The sequence below is a fragment of the Myzus persicae genome, unplaced genomic scaffold (genome assembly GCF_001856785.1).
Source record: "Myzus persicae strain clone G006 unplaced genomic scaffold, MPER_G0061.0, whole genome shotgun sequence".
Lineage (NCBI taxonomy): Eukaryota > Metazoa > Arthropoda > Insecta > Hemiptera > Aphididae > Myzus > Myzus persicae.
The window spans coordinates 1,176,149-1,195,994 of record NW_019101024.1 but is presented as its reverse complement, the minus strand read 5'-3'; the positions used below and the strand labels follow the sequence as shown (position 1 = coordinate 1,195,994).

The following is a 19,846-nucleotide window of genomic DNA, read 5'->3' as shown; positions in this document are numbered from 1 at the left end:
CACATTTTTACGACGTAGGAAATTAATGATCGACTGAGCTGGTTATCACTTATCAGTACAGCCCATAGCAGACATATAAATTATAAATACCTATATAATGTTATTGTTTATAATATATTATGTCTATGCGGCACCTATGCCGATTATAATTAGATCGTATACTAATATTTTGATCTTAGGCCCTATAGGTATATCACAATTTCATAAATTGTTGACAATGTTGACATAATCATTAATCGGTATTGCTCATTTTGTTGTAACTCAAAAATGAATAATTAAAAATTATGAATTAATCTTCACCAAAATAATTATATTTAATTACCATACTTTAATATTTTAGACACAGTAAAATTTCTTAAATACTTTTTTTTGTGCTATTTATAGACATTTTACACTTTCAATTTTTTTAGTTCATTTTCAGTATTTAGGCAGGCACGTACACAAAAATAATTTAGGGAGGAGGGTGGTCATAAACAAATTGTTACCGACCAGTTATTGTAGTTATCGATGATTGATATAAATAATTTACGCAACTATTTATTTTCGGGGGGGGGGGGGGGGTGGTGGTGTTGATCCAAATTAAATTTTCAATGTCTGTTTTTCTATATTATCATTTACGCTTAGTGTACTCAAATTGTATAGATATATAATGCAAATAAAGAAAAAAAAAGGTTGCTATGTAAACGGAAGTATAGAACACCTTAGATCCCCGTTGTGTCTGTCCATCTGTTAGTTACCACTTTACTAATATGGCAGAGTTAATATCCAATAAAGTTATTGGTTCTTACAATAAGCTTAAAATCTGAAAACAATGTTTTTCATAAGTTGTTATTAATAATTTAAAAATATTATAGTTACAATTTTTTTTTATAAGCATTTAAAGTTCACATGTTGAAAATGCTTGTTAAAATCACATACATTTTCAAATTAAAAATTTATAAAATGTCAAATTCTTAAGGCAAAATAATAAATGAAATCAATACATTTCTAGTAAGTGGTAAATACTGTAACCAAAAAATCACTGATAATTTTAGGATAATAGGTAGGAAATAGGTAAGCACCTGCCACCAACCTATTATTACTAATTAAAATAGAAATATTAATATAGTATTAAGTATCCTACGCTAACATAGCCTCCACTCATATGCAATGATATATCATTGAATTCAAATTAACACACCCACTACAGTGACCCATTTAACATCTTCCCAAAAACCCTGATAAATATCCACTTCCTTGTCTATTTTATTTCTATATATGTAGTTATATCTAGGGTAATAATATATAACATTTCTGTGGGCCTAAATAAAAAGTTAAAATGATTACATTTTGTTGGAAAACAATGCTCAAGAAAATTCTTTTGAATTTCATACATTTAATAACAATTAAATTTGTAAATGGCTAAGTATATTTTGATAAATTCAAACTAGTTTTTTCATAAAAGACTATAATATATAATAAAAATATGTAAAATAAAAACAAATATTGAAATATATTTTCACACTATAAACACATAGGTATAGTAAGTATGTAATAATACAATAATATAATATAAAATAGTATATACTTATTTATATTACATTAGGTTAGAGTTAAATAATATTTTATCATTGTGTAAATACTCTTGGTGTCAACAGTTTTGAGACTTAATACTGTACAAAAAATTAAATGCATTTACCTGAAACTCCAAATAATGAACAGGTACTAAACATATTATTTTTATAAAATAAATTTTGAGTACTATGAATTCAAAAAATGGTAAAAAATATAAGTAATATTAAATACTAATATGCTGTTATTTGAAATATTGTATTCATTAAAACAAAAACAAAAAAAAATTAAAATAAAATAAATTATGAATGGTTATTCATAATTCTAAACCTTAATTTAATATTACTATTATTAAATTAATAACACTAATACAGCAAATGGAATGAATGAACAACGTGTTTTTGTGTGAAAATAAATCATAAATAAGAATATAATTAATAAAAACAAAGATTATAATATAATTTCCATTTTAAATATAATAGTATTTTTTACAATTAAAAGCCATTGCATTATTAATTTAGTGAGGCTTTGGATACTCACCAAACATGTTATCAAAGAATATTACAAAATATGTATTATACTATATATTTATTTATTCAAGGATAATCGTCATCATCATCATCATCATCAGATAATTCCGCATCAATATTAATGCCCTAAAAACATTTAACAATATTATTATTTTCATATTCAGTCTCGAAAATCATACATTTATAATTAACAGATGTGTAGTCAAATGTTAATTGAAAAAGTAAATCATATCAGATTTAGGTAACACCTAAGACTTTAGATGATGTATAATAATAACATAATATATTAATATCATCAACAATAAGTAATAAAAAAAAAGTGATCATAAAATAACCTAACGTTTTGTTAAAGCGAATTAAATAAAAAATAAAATGAAGGAAATATAATGCATAAGTTACCAACATTTTGTTTTTTTTCAGAGTTAAAATATATTAAATCAGACATATAGGAAAAAACTATTAAAATTGTACAACTTATTAGCTCTATTTTCACAAATGAACGTTTTAAAGGAATTGTTATTCCTACAATTCTACAAAAATATTTAAAATGTTTTATATCGTTATCTAATATGGATTTGACCATCCCATCATATTATGTTAAAATCTGGAAAATATGATTCCCTGAATTTAATCTGTATACTACTATACATTTAACTTTTGAAAACTAAAACACAAATCTCTAAAAAATATTATATCTTATCAACACTATCCTGATATTTATGTTTTTTTGTTCACTTTAAGTTCTTAATAGTTCAATTTCTCTTCAGCTTTTTTTGAAAGCTTCAACTGCATGGTTATTAGCCGGTTTTTTACTGTTGGTTTGAACATATCTATATTAATAATAATATTATATATGGGGCAGGGATTTGTCACTAAAAAACCAGGATGGTCATCCATTGGGGAGCTATTGACACCGGCCAATGCTTGACCTCAGAACACATAGTGACTGTGGCCAACCATCATGCCCCACTAAGCCTTTCTCTTCAGCTTTTATAGGTTAGGTCACCAAGGTTAGGTATAGGTACCAAGAAAACTGTTAATAAATTAGATTACACATGATGTGTTACCGTTGATTCCATATCATCCAAGTTCATATTTTCTAGCTCTTCTTCCAATTCTTTATCTACATCTTCAAAATCATCTACTATTTTCATAGGAATTAATGGTGGCTGTAAAATTACGTCCTCTTGTTTCTTATCTACATCTAAATAATCAAAACAATCATATGAAATATAATATTTTATGACTACATTTTGTGTTAGCCTAAACTTCAAAGGAGACTTTTCTTAGATTGACTCAGCGGGAGAAGCGTCTGACCACGATAAGAACTGGTTACCATATAGGCACTAACTCATTTAGAAGAGAGTATGGTTGATGATAAGGTACATTTGAAACTTGTAATACTCCATTCAGGTTAAGAATTAACGGCTTAACTGACAAAAACTGGTCATTGACAACCCATAAACAGATCTCACTGCAAAAATATAGGGTAGGCTACCACGAGATGACAGCTGTGTATATATGGGCCACCAAAGATTGTGCTCTACTCTATTAAGTTAAATAACACTGAGGATCTAGCAGTTAACACTTGGCAGATTGGAGGGTCCAATAAAACAGACCAAGCAAAACCACATCATGATATAGTAGAGTATGAAGTGAAAAGACCAGATCCGCTAACACGCATAGTATGACATCTACAATTAAAACTTTTAACAACTGTGATTTGTTTTTAATGAGTTTTAAACCAGAACCATTAAAACTCATAATATGATAGTGTTGCAACTAATTTAAGGCATTTTACAGTATCTGGGGATCAGTCTACAAGTACAATAATGATTCATTCTTAACCTAAATAGAGTATGTACAACATTACATCATATTGTATAGTTTCATGACTAATTTTTTGATAGGTATTTATTATTAAGAGGATGGTAACACCTTCATGTGTTGTCTATGACTTACAAATACCTACAACACAGTACATTTGAGTTTCTTAGCTTTAATATTAGAATAAATTGATTTATTATCAAATTTAAATCTGAAACCATTACCCAGGTTTGTACATTAGTTTCTTAGGATATTTAAATTTTGAAGTTACATTAACAAAAAACTCATACAGGGCTAATAAAAAAAAAAAAATGTTGAAGTTATAACTTATATGAGCATTTTTAATTTATTGCAATATTTTTATTTTGTACACATTCACAACTTGCTTAAAAATTGAATATCATTTTAACAAGAAACAATGTAGATAATGTTCCTACCCATAAGTTTAATTATAGACTGATTCACTCTAATATTAAAGCTGAAAACACAAAATTGGATCTGCTGAATGTCAACTTTTTATGTTTAATAGAACATTTCTAAGTTTATCAGTCTGAAATAGCATATTAGGGTGTAGAATTCTTTCAACACTAGCTTGGTATTTCATATTAATTAGTTATAGTACAATAAAAATATAAAATAACAACTTAAATAATAATAATAATTAATAATAAACAAATAACATTTTACTTACAACTGGCTTGTAAGACTTCAGCTTTAATGTTAGCAATTTGTTCATTTAAACTAAAACTTGGTTCTTCAGTTGCAGCTGCTTTCATTTCTTCTAAACAATTTCTTTCGTGATTCAACTAAAAATAAATTTAGGCATGTAGTAAGGAATAAATTATGTTTGACTATTTAAATAGCTTACTGGAGTATTAGCATAAGCAGCAGCTGGCAATTGCCTTTTCCTTTCAGCTTGTAAATAAACTTCTGTTTTTAATGATTCCTGGTAGTGAGGGAATAAGTTTTCATATTCATCTGGATTAGCTAATGATTCACTAGCTTTTACATTGGTTTTGCTTAATGAATCTTTCCACAATCCAACAACATATGACATTTTGCTTGGTAAATATGATCGAGCAAAAAATGCTGCTTCTGGCAACCTATCAGTTTCTATTAATAATTGTAAACATTTGTCTAAATCACCCAACAGTAAATAAGACAAAAATGATATATTATTTTTGCCATTTGCGTTAGTACTTTCAGCTAATTTTTTTACCATGTCACTATTACCTAGATAAGACAATTCATTTAGATTAAAATCAATTGAATATAAAATTGGATAATCAATGCTAATAGTAATACATACCAGAAGATGTAGCTAACAAAAGTAATCCACCATAATCTTGAGCCTGATGAAGACATTCTTGTGCTAATTCAAGGTTAGCTTGTGCGGTAGCTAATTCGGAGAGTTGTCTCCATTTTTGAGGACTAGATGCTTCCTTAGCAAGTAAATGTGCTTTAGCTAAGTCTTGTAATTGGATTGCCAATTCAAATTTATGCTCAACATCTGTTGATACTGACAATGCTTGTTTCTTATAACCCTACAAATAAAATGTTATAATTAGGTAACTATATGTGTATTATTATGGGGTAATGAAAACAGCTGCGTAATATTGTTTATTAAAGTAATTTAGGTAATGACAGACAAAATTATTTTTTACATTGCCAAGTAACACAAAATTATCAATCTGTGGTTGAAGAATGAAATAAAAATAGTTAACTGCAATATTTTTATGCTTATAAGAACCATGAATAATTCATCATTTAATATTCAAATTACCTGCTTTTCTAAGAAATGAGCCACACGGGTTCTATATTGGGACGGTACTGATGGTAGTATGCGATCAGCAATTTCAAAATCCTTTCTCATGACTGCAGTTTGGTATTCCAATACAGATAAAAGAAGGCTATAAGAAACAATGTTAAGTTCCTTGTCACCTAGATAAAGTCGATTTTCTTTAGCAACATATCCTAAAAGATACATGGTGCGGTCAAGATGAGACACAGTCACAATTTCTCCACCAACATAATAGTTGATACGATTTACTCCATTGGTGTAAATAAAGCAATCACCAACCCATAGACCAGTTTTTACAACTTCTTGAACTTCTCCTAAAATCTAAAATGTAATTTAAGGTTAATAATAAATAAATGTTTTAACTATATTTAAGATTATAAGTAATTTTGGAAACTTGCCTCAAAGGCATCTTCAAGACCATCAGGACTAGCAGCTTCATAATTGGATGCTCTTGCAGCACTAAGTACATTGACGTCAAAACGTAAAATAAAGTATGCTTCATCTGTGGCAAGACATACTAATTCTCCAGACTCTGACCAAAATACATGTTTAGGTTGTGTCTCAATTCTTCGAACTAAGTTACCATTTTCCCAATCATATAAAGCCAACCCAGTAACAGATTTCACACCTAACAAATAACCTCCAAAAATACCATCTGCTCCACCTTCTGGTTTAAAAGACTTTTTTTCTTTAAAATTTTTAAAAACTTTGATTGTAGAAGAATTTTCTCTAATGGCATACTCAGAATCAGAAGACCATACAAAATCCTGAGCGGAGCCAAATGCTTTATTACGCAAAGCCATTGATGTATATATAATATACTCTCCATCACCACATACTACTAAAAATCTACCATTCGGATTATGAGATATTGACTGTGGATAAATTTCACAGCTACCCATGTCTTTAACTTGTATTGGTAAACGTTCACCATCTTTGATTTCGGCTCCTTCTGCTTGAAGCATCGCTTTAAGGTTAGCTTGTTGAATTTCACTATGACGTGCCCAAACAATTTTACCCCCATGAACATCCATTGACATTGCTGGCTCTTCACGACCAACTTTAACCATTATACTTCCTTCATCATAACTAAGAAATGATAAATTAAAATTTTGAGTTTTAATTTATAAGACTTTATAATGATTTAGTGTTAAAATTATTCGTACCCTAGAGCTACATTATTAGATCCCCGTAAGCAACAGATTGTCCATACACGTTCTAACCCATAGTTTAATGATGATTCTAATCGATAAGTACCAGAATGCCAAATTCTGACGGTACCATCTTCTGAGCCAGTTAACACAATGGGAAGTTCTGGATGGAAACAAACTAAAAAGACAGAAATATATTTTGAATTAGAACAATTTGTTAAAATATTTAACACTATTTTATTACCAGCAGAAATATTTTGAGCATGGCCTTCTAATGTCTGAACACATGTTTTGTTTTGGTAATCCCAAATTTTAACAAGTCTGTCGTCAGCACCAGATATCAAATAAGGCTTATCTCCAGCATGATAATAGTCAACACAATTTACTCCCTTTTCATGTCCTTCTAAAGTAAAATTTGGCGTTGAAGAACCAAGTTGCCACACTTTAACAGTTCGATCTAATGAAGCACTGGCAAAAGTATTGTTATCTTTAGGGTTAATTATAATCTGCATAACATAATGTGTATGTCCTTCAAAAACTTGTTGACAAGCCCATTGTTTTTCCCAGTTCCAAAGTTTTATCAACATGTCATCTATAAATTATACAGAAATTAAATATAAAAAATAATTACCTCTGTAGAGAATAGGAAGTATGTATTTTCCTTTGCTAGCTTTATGGGCGATCGGAGAGAACATAACAGGATGTATCACACATAAATTTAATACATACCACTACTAGTAAGTATAAAAGGTTGTGAAGGATGAACAGCAATACTTCGTAAGTAATCAGAATGTGCATCTAGTTGATGAACACGCTCTAAAGTATTGTAGTTGATAACACGCAACTGCATATCATCAGAACCAGTGACAATCCAATTTTTTCGAGCAACAAATCGAGCTGCTCTAACAGGTAGTTCACATACCTAATGTAAAATATTATGAATATCAACAATATATCATATACAATTATTTACAGTATGTTAATTAATTGGAAGGTCAATATCTCTAATTCAAAGTTTTATGCAGTTTTATTAAAAATATAATTTATTCTAACTAATAGCCTCCCTATTAGCATGAACTAAAAAAAAAAAATTTTCCAAAAATTAAAAAATAGCCATTTTGCAGTTATTTATAATATGGACAAAAGGAACAATTTTAAAATCATTTGAAATTGTAATAAATGACAGCAGCTTATATAAATATTAAGCTTGTGTATCAATCATTAACTACTCCACCTATTATATTCTTAAAAAATTATCAATTTGTCATTTTGATGTGTTTTTATTATAGTACAATAATAACTATTTTAAATATATTATGGATAATCATTTTTAAATAACAATTTTAGAAAATGTACTATTCAACTGTTATAAAATATTTTATACTTACGTTATTTTATAATAATTGAATAGGTAGTACATTCTTTAAAATTTTTAGTTTAAAACTATTCTCCATAAATGTAAAATAGTTATTATTGTATTATAATAAAAACACATCAAAATTATAAATTAATAATTTTTTAGAATATAATAGGTGAAGCAATTAGCATTTGATACAGGAGTTTAATGTTTATAAAAATAGATAAAAAGAAATATGAACTAATAACTAGGTAATTAAAACAATTATATTTAGTAAGTATTTTTTTAAATTTTACAATCAAATATTAATTCATGTATTTTTGCTAAATTTGTATGATCCATATTTATTTATTTATTATTGTTGTATTATATATTATTTTAAAATATTTATTTGAATGATATGAATGAAATTCAAACATAGACTTATGATGAAAATTAATTTAAAGTAATAATATATAGACATACCCCATGTGATGTGACACTAATTGTAGGACTAAATACCAAGAATTTTAATTTAATATGGAAACAAACTTATTTTTAATGGAACATATTAAAAAATCACAGAAGTATTATGATGGCTATTTTTTTTAATTAACAATGTATAGATTTACTTCGTATGATTTAATGAGTGTAGCTGTTTCATGGTTCCATATATGCACAGTGCCATTGTACAAAGATGCCAACATCCATGGCTCTTTAGGATGAAGGTCGACGCACTTGACACGATCCGACCGAGCAGTCAGCTTTCGCTTTATGTCTAAACGTAAAGGCTGGAAAATACCAAACGATTAGATTAAACACAGTATTCAGGAGAAGTCGTATATGCTGCATCCTGGACAGTTTTAGAAGGTGCACTCACCATTTTTAAGGTTTTAAAAATAAATCCTCAAAACATACACCAGATCGAGTAATCGTGTGAAGTATTTGATCGTTAAGAGAAAAACATATACGGGTTTAAAACACTTAAATCTGTATTCGTGTAACGAGTGCGTGTGTACCCTAAAATCTGAATGTTGTCGTCGGCAGCAAGCTATGCGGTGGTGTCTTATATTCTTATCAGCGTAGAGTACGGTTATCATAGTCGACCGATGACGACGGACGTGTACACAAGCAGTCGTGCCAATTCTTAGATCATTAACATTGTATATAATGTAAGTGCCTGCCAAATGGTCACAAAATAGTTGTTCACTTGTTCCTGATTCGTTTAAACAAAATATTTGATCTAATACAATTCTTATGATCATTTTCCAATTTTTTCAGAACTACAAATAATTACTAATTAGTATACTTGAAATTCTCTAGGCTAAACCTGTATGGAAAATAACGTACTTGGATATTTGGACCATGTCAATGATATGGTAGATATTCGCTGGGCCAAACCGGTTTAACATTATCCCACATAATACTGTACCGGGATAATGAACCATGTAAATGATATAGTCCAGACATCCCGATGCAATTTTTTTCACACCGGTCTAGCCTAGGTACAAGACATGTTACAACTCGTGCAACATATTATACAGTATAGACAGTATATTGTTCTGTGGTATAGATACATTCTGTTTACATGTCCATGGACCATGGTGATATAGTATACACTAGCATGGAATCATAAACCAAGTATATTATGTTATATGTCAATTGTGTTCATGTGGAATTATATACGACGATACTTATAAGTTTAAAGATAATATTATGGAAGATAAATATTATTACATATCTGAATTTTGTAAGAGTATATAATTAGAAAATATGTCTAATGGTGTGTAGTGACTAGTGTGTTATTTCACGGTCTCGGGAGAGCGCATCTGTTCAACGCCTTTGTTCGGTTGTTCAGTGGTTGACTAGTTGTCTTCGTCGCAGAAAACCGCTTGGCAGTTGGCGCTCACCGCACGAAGCACGGAAGACGGAACTCGCCACACAGTTGTGCATACCACAGTACATTGATTATGTACTGACCAATGAAGAGAACCTGGTAGTAGGTAGGAGGTGTCGGTGGCGCGTCACAGTCTGGTACCACGACGGTAGTCTACCAGTAATCACTATCACCATTAACATTCGTCACTGGCGGAGCAGAGCAAGTAGCAACAGGACGCGCGTCATCAGAGCGTTCGTCCACCGACGGTCGCGACCGGAGCCGTCTCCCACGACCACTGCCCACTGGTGTGTGTACCCTCGACAGTCAACGACGACAAAATGCTTTCCGATGCCGCTGAGTAGCCCGAGTGCGGCCGGCTATGCATTGTCAGTTTGGATTTGGCGGCGTCGGATCCATGGGGGACAACATTAGGAAGAAGGCCACCAGCGACACGTTGCCCAAACCTGGAAAGGTCAACTCGGGTACTATATTATTCTTTGTTATTACATTTTTATTTGTTGATGTTTATATAGTTTGTAGTTCATCCGTACACTTGATATGTAGGTCAAAGATATCTTCTTGTTTATATGATTCTGTAAACATTATCCTAAATTCGTCGGAGAAAGAAAGTGGTTGTTGTGTTTTGGGTCACTTTCACTGCAGTACCGTGGTGTTCGATTAGCCCGGGGTGTTGTAACACATCCGCATGACAGCATAGTGCTCGGTAGTCATTGTTAAGTGTGGGCAGGGCCGTAATTTCATTTTGGTGCAATGGCACGTAAATTCTATCTGTTATTTTTCAATATCGCTGCATTTTACATGGTTATGGTCAATTTCTGGTCACGTTTAGTGATTCAATTGTTTGGTATTTTCTCACGTATTAGCAGGCCGAGTAATTAATAAATGCAATTTTTTTAGCGAATTTTTTTTTGAAATTGAGTTCATTCATTTTGCGTCGATCTCTAGAATTTGGATATTTTACCCACTCGGATCCAAAAGCCAGAGTTTAATCACATTTTTAGTCTGATACTTGATAATTATCTACCATTGTTTATCTTGTCTAACCCTATAGTCTATATTCATAGATGTAAATAATGTTGAGATTTGCGAGGACTGAAGATTTTGATAAAGGGATGACATTTTTTTCATATATTCCATATTGCCCAATATTTTTTGAGGCTTATTTCCTCCCAGCCTCTTGATATTAACTATTATGCATGTATTTAAAGTACAGTGAAACCTTTATAACTCAAACATACACATTTTTCTATAATTCAAATTTTTGAACATTAGAATTTTTTTTTCCCCCAACCAATTTGAATTATTGAGGTTTTACTGTATTTATTTTTAGTCATGTCAAATTTAAGGATAATTTAATTTAGTTGTAGTTTTGTAAGAAAATTAGCTAGTACCTCTTCAACAGATTTATCTTGTTATATATATATAGATATCTATATGCAAAATAGGAAAGCACTGTGAAAACAGTTCCCTTATCGTTGTTGGTTTAAACATAAAAATAAATATAAAGGCACCTAGCTGCTTTCATACAAAAACAATTACTGTCTTGTTAAGAATAAAATAATTTAAGTAGTACAAATAACCAAATGACAAATTAACGAATATTTATGTAAGTCTATCTATATAATATGTAACTATATTATTTAATTATTACATAATACTTAAAATGAGCAATTTGAATCACAATTTAAACAAGACTAAAAGAGTCAAAAACTTATAACTGAACATTGTTAATTAATATTATACTTTATATTCTTTAATTATGTTATTGATATATAATCGAACATCCAATTTCTGTATTATTACTTCTGTTCATATATATTTTTTAGAATATTATTGGCGGGAGTTGAATTAACAATTGATTAATTCAATAGCTTACTAAAATTGAATGGGACATTAAATTACGTTTAATTGACAATTAACTTACTATTGATTATAAATTATTAATGATTGGTTATGCAACCAGGTGGCAGGCATATGGATATCATTTACTACTTATGGTTGAATATAAGTCACATTAAATTAATATGTGATTGTCCTATATTATTAAACTTTTTGTCCCGTTATGTAACATCTCTATTTGAGAGACAAAAATGTTCAGTCTCCAAAAAATATCACACACCTTACGCTTTTTTTTTTTATTATAAAACATCATTGGTTTGTTACATATGGTCAACGTGTTGCTCAGGCAACATCTTGAATATGGATAGGTGCCAAGTAAGTATTGGTAGAAACTAGAAAGAAAATAGGGCATATTATCGATAGGTATAGCAGTATTATTAGGGGCAGGTCACCTACCATTATTTGAGCAACACCAATCTTATAATTGATACACACCATTGGTAGGTTATTTTTCTGCTATGAAATGAGTCTAGCTGTGGTTTTTTTTTACAAATTATTCACTTCCGGTGTAATATTATATAAATAGTATAATAATATATTGTCATTTATCATTATGCCTGATGATATACTTGGTGAGAGTTCGAAGGATGGTATTGAAAAGTTAAGAAATATTGTTATTAATGGTTATCATTATTTACGTAAATATAAATTGAATATTTATTGAAATCCAAGGTCCTATTTTTGTTTGTTGTTTATGTAGGTAAACAAATTACAAATATTGATTTTAATATATGGCAACAATGGTACAAGACATACAAAAACATAGTTCTGAGAAAATTAAATAAAATTGGATCTCCTGCCAAGTTGTTAGTTTTAAAACTGTAATTATTTATGTTAGCCTGCCCTTATTTTATTTTAAGCTATCAAAGATAAATCTCTGAGGTACCAGAAAATGAGGTTATAGTAGTTAAGCAATAGAATAACAAAATTACCAGATTTAGTTGATTTTATGTCAGTCTTCCATTTCAAGCCAAATATTTTATGTGTTATCTTGTGACTAATCAATACTTTTAACAGCAATAATTGCTGTTACAGCATTATTAAGATAGTTACCAATAGAACAAAACGTGAGCTATTTTGGCATTATCGCCACAAACTGAAATATGGCAGTTCATTATTTTTCTTGAGTGTGCATCCAGTAGAGAAATATTATGTTAAAATGTCTCAAATTAAAATAAGGCAGCCTCGAGTTCTTGTGTATAAGAAATATGCAACAAAGCCACATATTAAAATAGTATCAACTTTTTTTTAACCATGGAAATGAATAAATTCTATCCTAACAAAAATCTATTAGAGAAACTTGAGTTTTAAGTTGTGGCAGTCTTGTATCAAGGGTGTGATATGTTAATGAACCTAATTTAATTAATGATAGTCAATCAAAGATATATTTATATACATATAATGTAACAAGATTGTTAGATTAAGACCAATTATTATAAATAATATGTTCAGTAAATTAGTTTCTTATTTAATGTTTTATAAATCTATAAATACCTTAAGAGAAACTTGATTTGTTTCTAACTACAAATAGATTAAATTATTTGTTAACCAATATAATTTTCTTTTAGGGGGAACCCCGACAATTGAAGTCGGGTATGGGGTGGTATGGTTTGGAGTTTTTTGTATAGGTTTAGTAGGTTTAATTGTAAAACTTGTCCGTGTATATGTGGCAAGGATATTTTGCTAAAAGCCTGGGTTATCGCCCATCAGGGAGCTAGCAACGTTGGCCAGTATGTACACTCATAGCGTTTCCGCAGATTGAGTGTACGACTGCGCCTCACCAATATAATTAAACAAACATATGTTTTCATTTTCTACAAATATTTTATTAAAAATTAATCTGATAAATTATCCAACAAATTGATTTTACAATATGCTTTGTACACTTTATTTAAATATTTAAAGTTAGTCTAATTCTTCGGTGGACTTTTTTTCTGTATTAACATCTACTAATGACTGACCATATTGTTCCAAATATCGAACCATTGTCAACTGTGTTTGTCCTATAGTCTGCAAACACCTATTGTTTACTTGACCTAGTACACCAATCAGTCTTGCTCTGGCGTTATCAATATTTACTAAGTTTCCATATTCTACAGTTTGGTTTTTGCTTAATAATTTCCCATCAACTATGGATGCTAATAAAATTAAGTGAGGCATCTTCTTTATAATTTTCAACAACTTTGGTACCTGTGATGTACTACTAAATACTATTGAGCTGTGTGATTGAAACAAATTCAACACTGCAGCATAATTTGTTTCTGCCAAGGCTAGTTTTAAAGTGCTTTTACCATACACAACATGATCCATATCAGCCATTTTAAAAGTTTTCCTTGTTTTGAAGTCAATTTCCCCTTTTACTGGATTTTTATGAAATATTGCAACCATTGCACTCTGCTCAAATAGTTCTTTAAGTTCTTTGGCCAAAATGTTTTCATATGGGTTATTTTCTATTTGTTTAAATGCTTTACTGAATGGTTTAGGGCATCTTTCACTCCATGTCATATTTGATGGATTTGGCCATGGATACTTAGGCTTTGTAATTGTTTCAATGACGGCTCTGTAATGATCTGGTTTTCTGGGTTTCTGAACGTTGACTCTTCTATATCGAACACTGATGACATTTGGTGTAAATCCACGGCTACAAATAGCTTTAGTTGAACAGTTTAACATGATCTAATTATTGTAAATTATATTGTTTGAATAAAAAAATTTAAAATACGTACAATTAGTTAACAAAAAAATAACCAATAAGTGTAGAAATACTAGAAATGTAGATCACTACTGATACTAAAAGGCAATATCTAATAAATAATAATATTTTAAAATATAAGGCCTAGAACGATAACCTCAATTCGTTCTCATTTTTTTACCAATTTCGAAATCAGTGTAGCCATATAGCCATATACTATTATATTATCATGCGTTCAAATATTGTATTGGGCGTGTCTTGGTTGAGTTAATACACATAATACATTTACACCAAATTTCAAATGCAAATAAAATCAGTTAATAAATAATTTTCAAAACCCTGCTCCAAGAATTTTTTGGTTTAACTTCGCATGTTAATTTTGATACCAAAACCATGTTTCTACGACCAACTAGATCTGAGTATTATTAGAAATACGAAAGTTCCTCCGGTCGATTTTTTCATGTGACGGCCCCACTAAAACAATTATTAAATATTTATTTAAAGAAAATGTTTGGTTAGATTATGTATTTATGGTATTTTCAATTATGTCAATGATCATTAATTCCTTTATTAAAATAGTACATCAGGAATTCGGGAATAATTAATAACGAGAGTTAAATGTTAATTACATTTTATTTAGTCGTATAGACTACAAGACGCGCAAGTATCTACATGTCGTTATGAATTATCATTTATATGAATTGCAATTAAGTATACTTTTTATTTGCCTCGGAAGGTCCGCCTTTAAGGTTTTTAAATTGTCCGTGCTAGTTTTAGCATATTTTAATTGTTATTGTAACCACTATTCTAAATAAAACAAGCATTATATTGGTAATTAACTTTTTAATATTGATAACGATATTTAACTCTTAGAATAAATACTTACCCAATTATTACATTTTGCATTTGTATACCATTCTTGTAGTTTGTACGAAGTAATAATAACAATCGTACATTTTTTATTATTTAGTATTTGAGGTAATTTTTTTCTCGCCGCTAAATGCTTAAAAATTAGGTAGATTTATTAGTTATAACTCACTGTCGATATTCAATATATTTTAATTTTAAAATTTAGGTTTATCTAATTGCCTATTCTGTTTAGGTATACCTATTTCCCGTAACGTCTTATATTCGTTAATTAATATAGTTACGTATTATTAAAATAAATCTATGACAAATATTACTTATTTTGACTTTCACTCGAGAAGTATTTTGTACTAATTACTGACTGATGTTCGTTCTTATTGACTTGTATCCAATGTGGCAAAATATATAAATTCATAAAACAAATATTAGTTTTAGTTTTGTGTATATTTTTTACACAATTTGTAGTACGACCTATTAATATAATTAAAAAATAATTGGCTAATGGGCTTATCAATAGTACCTAAATTCTTATTCTACTTTATAATAGTAAATATATATGTCTATTATAATTTATATGTAGACTAAATTTATGCACATCTGTTGGTTTTTCTGTTAATTTTAAAAATATTTTAATATGATTTGAGTAGTTATAAGATTTTATTTTTCCTTTAATTTACCACAACACTCATTGAAGCAAATAATTGGTTTCGTGAAAGTGCTTTAAAGCAAGTTAATTGCATTCATAACTTGCTAGGAAAATAGAAAATTATACTCAAAATTGTGAAAACTATATAAGTATTAAATACTCACTAGGTACTATACATATTTTTGTACTTGGATACTAATGCGTTCTATGATATTTTTCAACGCATTATTGATGGACAGTGGTAATAGCGATGTGAGTAATACATTCAGTCAAAATATGTTAAGTGTGTCTGAGCCGGTGCGTTTTTAGTTCAAAAAACTGCCTTACTACCTCTAGAAATACTATCACGTACTGCAAGAGCATTTTGCAGCCTAATTTTCAAAATTATAATTTTAATTTATGAAACCTGAAATATACGATATGCATTCCAATAATGCACAGTATTTTTATTTTTGAAATGTACTTTTCTAGCACTATTTAATGTAAAATGAAAATTCGGACTTTGATTCTACATGCTATAAGTTCTTAATTTTTCAGATAAAAACATTATAATAATAATCAAAATCTGGTTTATCAATGAGGCGTGAGAGTTTTTCCAGTAGTCATTTTTGTTGATATAATATCCCTGTCAACCCTCATAAATAGATATCAAGCAATAGATAAGTGGTAAAAGTATTATAATTAAGGTAGCAACTAAACATTTTTTAGAATTGTGGAAAATTTGAAAACCCTGCTCCAAACATCTAACGTACAATACTTAGTGGTGAGTGTTTAAACTTTTAATATATCATAAAATATGATGTACCCCATGCGCAATATGGTAATAAATGTATACGTATTAATATATTATATTTTATTATTGATTGAAACCAGAATATTTTGCTATCAAAAAACTCTTTTTACGAAATTATAATTTAGCCAAAGTTAACATTGTGATTAAGTCAACCAAACTGAAAATAGATGTTGCGGTGGCGGGACAGGTAGTAATATATAATATAACATATTATGTTCGTCGGTCGAGTGCCACGACCGGTGCGCGTAGCTGTGTAAAGGGGGAATCGAGGTGGCCGGTTGGTCTTTGTCACGCAATGGCTCGGTCGGAGGGGTTGAATGCGTGGGAGGGGAATCTGTGGACATTAGGTAGTAATAATTTATATATATGTGCACACGTATAATATTATATTATAAACATTTGTTATGAAAATATACATTTTCATCATAAAATTTAATCACACGCGTGATATTGGTTGGAAAAAAAATTAATATTTTATTTGGCCACCGTCTGCGCGTCCGTAGTCATAGGTGTAGTTGCACGGTTCGGTAAATATTTCATGGTATACAATTGTGTACGACTACTACAGTACTACATAATGCAGTTGTAGCACAGGCCACTTTGCGGCTTGACGATGTACACAATATGTCCTCTGCAGGCGACTGCGCGTTCTCTTAAAACATCAACGAATTGTCTCTCGCCTGTAGATTGCCATTGTTTCTTGCATACCTGATTGATTGTCTTACTTACGACAACAGGATAATAATAATTTTACAATATAATGTTGCAAAAACCGTTTTCATAATTTTTATCACAATACCGCATTTGTATATAAATTTGAAAAAAGTAAATATCTGTTGTCGGTTTCACGCGACTTTTCGAACCCGTGGAATTTATCCTGCTTATTTTTTTCCACTGTTCGTATCGAGCGAGAGGGAGACAACGCCGCCTCCGCCGCACCCCATTGACGAAAACCACCTGCCAACCCCAGAGCAACAGGTAGTTTTGTCAGTAAACCGTAAACGTTCGTCCGCCGGGACAATATTATTTGTTGTTATTTTATATTATTAATTATGATTATGAATGAGGCTATTTTATTTATAAATGTGTATCAGACTCCGACGCCTGTTTTTTTTTCTGTCCGAACGGACTTACAACGTTATAGTTTACGTTTTCTTTTTAAAATTTTTTTCTCTATAATATTAGAGGTAAATCATATTTTTACTAAAAAAATTTTAAATTTAGAGAAACACTCAACTTTAACTGGTTGGTAAACCTGATACAACTCGTACTCACGCACGCACACTATTATTCATCCAGGCGTGAAACCATTGTGACTTTCCATTACAATGAACCTCATAACATATAGGATCGTTTTTTTCTCGTTATTATTTTTCTCACAGTCTATTCACCATCAACAATAGAGGCTGTTGCTGGCGCGCTCTTCTCTCTCTGCAGGTACCTGTTTCATGGAATGTTTTTTAGGCCTTTTTTTTCGTATATAAGATCATCGTTTGTTTATGGTGTAGTGACTAGTGGAGTGTTTTAGTGTTAATAAAGTGGAGTAGGAGTGACTGAGGGAGTCCTTACTGTATCATTATTATTATTAATGATGAAATGCTTTTTACGTTGGATTCTTATTTTCTCTGCTTTATTATTTTCTAGTGTGTAAAGAATGGTTGGTCCACGAAGATGGCGCTTTGGCGTATCATTTACAAAAGTTGGAAGGTCAGTTATGTTTTTATTAATGTTGTCGAGTATTATTCCATTTTATTGTTTCAATTTAACATGTTTATTATTGTTTTACAGTCGACGAACATTACAGTGGCAATCGTTCTCGAAATGCTATTGTTCGACAAGACTTGCCTACTGCCAAGGAGGAACAGGAACGTGAAATCCGTGAAGCTGAAGAACGATATGGCGCTTTTATCAAAGAACAGTGAGTACAAATTTGGAGAGTAGATGATTAATTTTATATATTATTTCTAAAACTTAATATTTTGATTTTTAATGAAAAAAGTACATCTAAAGGTTATATACTTCAACATTTTTATAGTACAGTCAAACCTAATAACGAACCCCCTGTAAGACAGGCATTTTGCTTCAGTGGAAATAACAGTCCCAAAAATTTTAGTCTACCCACAACAGAAACTCCTTTATAATGGACAGATCAATTGATCCCGAGCAGATTAGATGAAGTGTTTTACTGTACCTAACAGCATTGTGGTCATCAAGTTGTAATGTTAGCATGATAACTTGTCTCTTAAATACTATAACTGTTTAACCTATTATCTTGTGACTTAAGTTTTCTACCCTTCCGCAACCATATTATTGTCTGTGATTCTCAAGTTGGTCTTTCAGCAATTGTCAACAACCTGTTCCCTTTTAAAAGAGTTTGCACATCTTCTACCCCTCTGAATAAGGTCTTACACCATTTCTTTGCTATGAGCTCCCTGGCATATATATAGATATAAATGGCAACGAGCACACTGACTCTTTGATTGGATGCACCGCCAACCATTCTCTCTCGGGTCTTCAGTTGTGCCCTTATACTAATTTGGTCCTTCTTTACTGTAAATTGTTATAGAAACTGGAATGGGACAACTTCCTAGAGTCATACACTACTAAATACAGAACAATAATTAAAAACACTCCTACTCAACCATAGTTTCAATCTCTTTAGATTAGCCGAAATGTCATAACCAAATAAACTAGATTACACATGAGTCACAACCATACCACTCATCCAATTTGGGACTCAATGACAGTTTGTATTGTACTCTATCCAACTATAATGGGACATTTTGCAATTTTCAACATTTACTTCTCCATATCTGCCAACATAGAATTCAATTAATGATCAATTACCCCCCC

The 19,846-nt window shown here is 30.4% G+C and overlaps 3 protein-coding genes across 3 annotated transcripts in view; 1 reads left to right on the top strand and 2 right to left on the bottom strand.

The window, feature by feature from the left end:
• Positions 1-1,603: 1,603 nt before the first annotated feature.
• LOC111027319 (coatomer subunit beta') lies at positions 1,604-9,340 on the bottom strand. Its single transcript, XM_022305672.1, has 12 exons — positions 9,077-9,340; positions 8,829-8,987; positions 7,590-7,782; positions 7,105-7,452; positions 6,876-7,038; positions 6,108-6,798; positions 5,692-6,030; positions 5,218-5,452; positions 4,777-5,141; positions 4,600-4,714; positions 3,149-3,285; positions 1,604-2,207 (listed from the first exon to the last, which is right to left on the bottom strand). The coding sequence occupies exons 1-12, from the start codon at positions 9,077-9,079 to the stop codon at positions 2,148-2,150; spliced, it is 2,808 nt and encodes a 935-aa protein (XP_022161364.1). The 5' UTR covers positions 9,080-9,340; the 3' UTR covers positions 1,604-2,147.
• Positions 9,341-9,698: 358 nt separating this feature from the next.
• The window catches only part of LOC111027322 (coiled-coil domain-containing protein 50), an 11,962-nt gene continuing 1,814 nt past the window's right edge, over positions 9,699-19,846 (top strand). Inside the window, exons 1-3 of the mRNA XM_022305677.1 lie at positions 9,699-10,557; positions 18,638-18,700; positions 18,782-18,911. Coding sequence (XP_022161369.1) covers positions 10,455-10,557; positions 18,638-18,700; positions 18,782-18,911 — 296 coding nt within the window. The 5' untranslated portion in view covers positions 9,699-10,454. The remainder of the gene's footprint in view (positions 10,558-18,637; positions 18,701-18,781; positions 18,912-19,846) is intronic.
• Positions 13,818-14,846, bottom strand: LOC111027323 (39S ribosomal protein L10, mitochondrial). The gene has a single exon (XM_022305678.1). The coding sequence runs from the start codon at positions 14,666-14,668 to the stop codon at positions 13,901-13,903; it is 768 nt and encodes a 255-aa protein (XP_022161370.1). The 5' UTR covers positions 14,669-14,846; the 3' UTR covers positions 13,818-13,900.

Excerpts from the sequence above, each read along its gene's own strand:
- LOC111027319 (XM_022305672.1), bottom strand. Across the intron at positions 7,039-7,104 it reads TGCTCAAAATATTTCTGCTG|TTTGTTTCCATCCAGAACTT; the intron begins GTAATAAAATAG and ends CTGTCTTTTTAG. Across the intron at positions 5,453-5,691 it reads CTCATTTCTTAGAAAAGCAG|GGTTATAAGAAACAAGCATT; the intron begins GTAATTTGAATA and ends TTTTATTTGTAG.
- LOC111027323 (XM_022305678.1), bottom strand. The coding sequence starts at position 14,668 with ATGTTAAACTGTTCAACTAAAGCTATTTGTAGCCGTGGATTTACACCA.